We start from the raw sequence: 3,546 nt of genomic DNA on the forward strand, positions 1-3,546 counted from the left end.
CAGCTTAGCTGTTCAAAATGTGAGCTCTGACAGAATCTTCAGCCTGAACTTTATTGATGGTCAGAGTGAAGTCAGAGTTTGATCTTCTGTCTATGAAACCATATAGAGTTTCTGAAACTTTTCTGTTGGACAAATAATGAACAGCTGGAGAGTTTCACCCATTTTCTGTTCTAACCAAGAAGTTTATTGTCAAACATCTGACTCATAAATAGATTTTAATTTAAATTTTTGCTAAAACCATGTTGCTTCTTGCATAGAAAATGAAGTCAAAATAATGTATCTCCATTTAAATAAACTCAACACACAACCCTAGATTGTGATTAGAAAATCTCCATGTGTACCTGAATGATATTTAATTTCAGCCTGAAGTCAAATTCTATCTTCCCAACAAAGTTTCTCCAAGTGTAATATTCCAACCTCTGTATTAATTTCAAAGCCATATAGAAACGTTCCACTTATTTTATATTTACGCGAATGTCGTGGTGTCTGTGCTTAGTGAGATGTTTCGGTGTAACATCCAGCTGGAATTTCTATTCAGTCAGACTGGAGGTTTTTGTACGACTGTTTTTCACTGTGTGAACAGCTCATACTTGTTAGCATCAAATTCTCCCTTATTAAGGTGTTTTAAAATAACACCTTCATGAACATTTGTGTGTATTCATGTGGAGGATTTCAGTAAACTATCAGTTTCTGCAACAGCTGGAAGCTGCAGCAATATAGTTTCAGTTTGACTGAGGGAGGTTTTTGTACGATGATTTTTCACTGTGTGAACACAGCCTGACTGTTGATTTCATGGTAACTCTGACAGTAATAAACTGCAGCATCTTCAGCCTGAACTCCATTGATGGTCAGAGTGAAGTCAGAGTTTGATCCACTGCCTGAAAAACGACTTGGAGTCCCTGATTGTCGAAAGCTGGTATAATAAATGAGGAGCTTAGGAGTTTGTCCATCTTTCTGTTGGTACCAGGCTAAACAGTGCTTACTGCTATAAACATAAACATCCTGACTGGTTCTACAATTGATGCTGACAGGTCCTCCAATATCAGCTCTCACTGCTGTAGGGTGTTGAGTTAATGTGACCTGACCTCTGACCTCTGAGGACACAGAGACAAAAACATGACAAAAATGGGCTTCATGGTTTAGTCGGCTTCATTTCAGAGGGACAGATGTTCATAGAGGAGAGGAGTTGGATTCTCTGGACTTTACCTGTGAAGCAGCAGCAGAGGAGAGTCCAGATGAGGACGCAGATCAGAGTCATGTTTCTGATGATGAGGAGGATTTCTGTGTCTTCTGCTGTGATGAAGGACAGCTGTCAGTCATCCAGTGTTCAACTGTCAGGACTATAAACTCTCCCAGAGCGCTGGAGCATGGAGCTGCTGATGCAAATCACTTTATTTAACATTTGAATGGAATCCTTTAGGTTGTTTTCTTCATACCTATTTTATTATAAACTTTCTGCTTCATAAATAATTATCTGCTATTATAGATTTGGGTTATTTCTGGTCTCAAATACATTTTTCAAATTCAGACCTGCTTTATATCAGCTGATTTAATTGAGTCAAATGTTTTAACTACTCATATTGTTGATGTGTTTGTATTTTTTTCTGTTTAGTCATTTCAAGCCTGGTCTGTATTTTATATGAGATCTTAGATCTCAAAAGGGACAATCTGTATAAAAAATATATTGTATGAAATAAAATACATTTCGAGGGGAGAATAGATTACATGTATTCTTGGTTTAAGTTATTTTAAAATCATTTTTATTAGGTTCTAGTCATCTGGCAGTAGTATAATAATATTCTATTGGTAAATCAAGGAGCAAGCATTGATAATTATTAGAATATGAATTATTTTCCTTTAGCACTGTCAAACTTAGTCATTTATTTTTACCAGGGTTAATACATAAAAAAATCTCCTGGAATTTATTTATTTATGATCTAATGGTCCTTCAGGATCTGTGGTAAAATAAATAAATCTTGTTAGGTATTTGAAAAACACTAAAATATGTTTTAATGTTATTAGCAGTCAGTTTGTATAACTTCAAGTCAAATTTTTTTAAATAAGAACATTAAATTTTTGTTGTAATTTTTCAGAGTTTCTTCAAGGTTTATAAAATAAAATAAATTTTCTGCTGCGTTAGAGTTACGATCCTGCTGATGTCCTCATAAGGATATTAAATGTTCTTTCATTCAACAACATTGAAGAAACTCCCAGACTAGAGGTGGAAGACAGAAATATCTATTGATTTGTGACAGATTATTTACTTTATTATTATTTTTTTCATTCAAATATTTATTAGATTTAAATAGGTTGAACTGAGGGTTTGAATCCATTTTACTGTTTATGCTGATTGTTTTATTTTATTTGATGGATTGTTCCTTTATGGATGGACTGGAAAATGTATTTCAACCTTGAAAAATCTTAGACCTTCATCAATTTAATTGAACATTTAGAATATATCTAATGTTGTTTTCAGATTTGAGTTTTAATAAGGTTTGATGCAACTAAATGGTGAGAGTGTAAAATGTGTGTTCAGTGAAAGTTATCAGTGTTTGCTGCAGATTCCAGCTGCAGAACAAAGTTCAGTTTCTGTTCAGACTGAGGGAGGTTTTTGTATGATGATTTTTCACTGTGTGAATACAGCCTGACTGCTGATGACATGATAACTCTGACAGTAATAAACTGCAGCATCTTCAGCCTGAACTCCACTGATGGTCAGAGTGAAGTCAGTATTCCCAGAGTTTGATCCACTGAAACGATCAGGGATTCCAGTATGACGGGTGCTTGTGCATCTAATAAGGAGTTTAGGCTCTTCTCCTGGTTTCTGAAGGTACCAGTTGAAACAGTAACCTGTACTTGGACTGACTTTACATTGAATAGAGACAGTCTGTCCTGGAACAACTGACTGAGATCCAGGAGTCTGAGTTACGGTGACTTGTCCTGAAGATCCTGAAAACACAGAAAGACAGAAACCTTCCTGAAGAAAAATCAAACTTGAATAAATTTTATCACCATCCAAACTGAAGCTGTCAGGTCATGAATCCTGGAGGTCTTGGTTACATGATAACACAAAGTTTAGAGCAGAGAGTCTCACCCTGAACCAGGAGCCCCAGGATGGTCAGCAGTAGAGTCAGTGACATCATCATTGTGCTGCTGGTGTGTCAGTGGCTCTGAAAGGCCTGGAAAGCCACGGATCAACTCTGACCTCTTAACAGCTGCAGCAGAGAGGCAGGACACATATGCAAACACACTCAGTCAGTCACATGGAGCTCAGCTCTACATGTTCTCTTATAACGGCCTCAGTTTCTATCATCGTGTTCTCTGAACTGCAGATGGTTTTGACTTTTGAAATAATCTACAAAAATACATTAACATACTAAATTAAAAAGAGAAAATAGGCCAGTTTATGCCATATAAGCAGCTTTAATTAAAACTTGTAGATCAAGTGGAGAAACACACCAGTTATAAACTTATAAAGGTAAACTCCATAATTTCAAAGTTAAATAAAGAACACAAAATTAGATTACATTTATCAAATACTTCTGT

General features: G+C 35.8%; 1 gene segment (V, D, J or C); it reads right to left on the reverse strand.

The window, feature by feature from the left end:
* Positions 1-2,457: 2,457 nt before the first annotated feature.
* Positions 2,458-3,343, reverse strand: LOC103133305 (Ig kappa chain V-III region NG9-like). The segment is given in 2 exon segments: positions 2,458-2,949; positions 3,095-3,343. Coding segments are annotated over 2 exon segments (375 nt in total).
* Positions 3,344-3,546: the final 203 nt, after the last annotated feature.

This window comes from Poecilia formosa, unplaced genomic scaffold (genome assembly GCF_000485575.1).
Source record: "Poecilia formosa unplaced genomic scaffold, Poecilia_formosa-5.1.2 Scaffold2555, whole genome shotgun sequence".
Lineage (NCBI taxonomy): Eukaryota > Metazoa > Chordata > Actinopteri > Cyprinodontiformes > Poeciliidae > Poecilia > Poecilia formosa.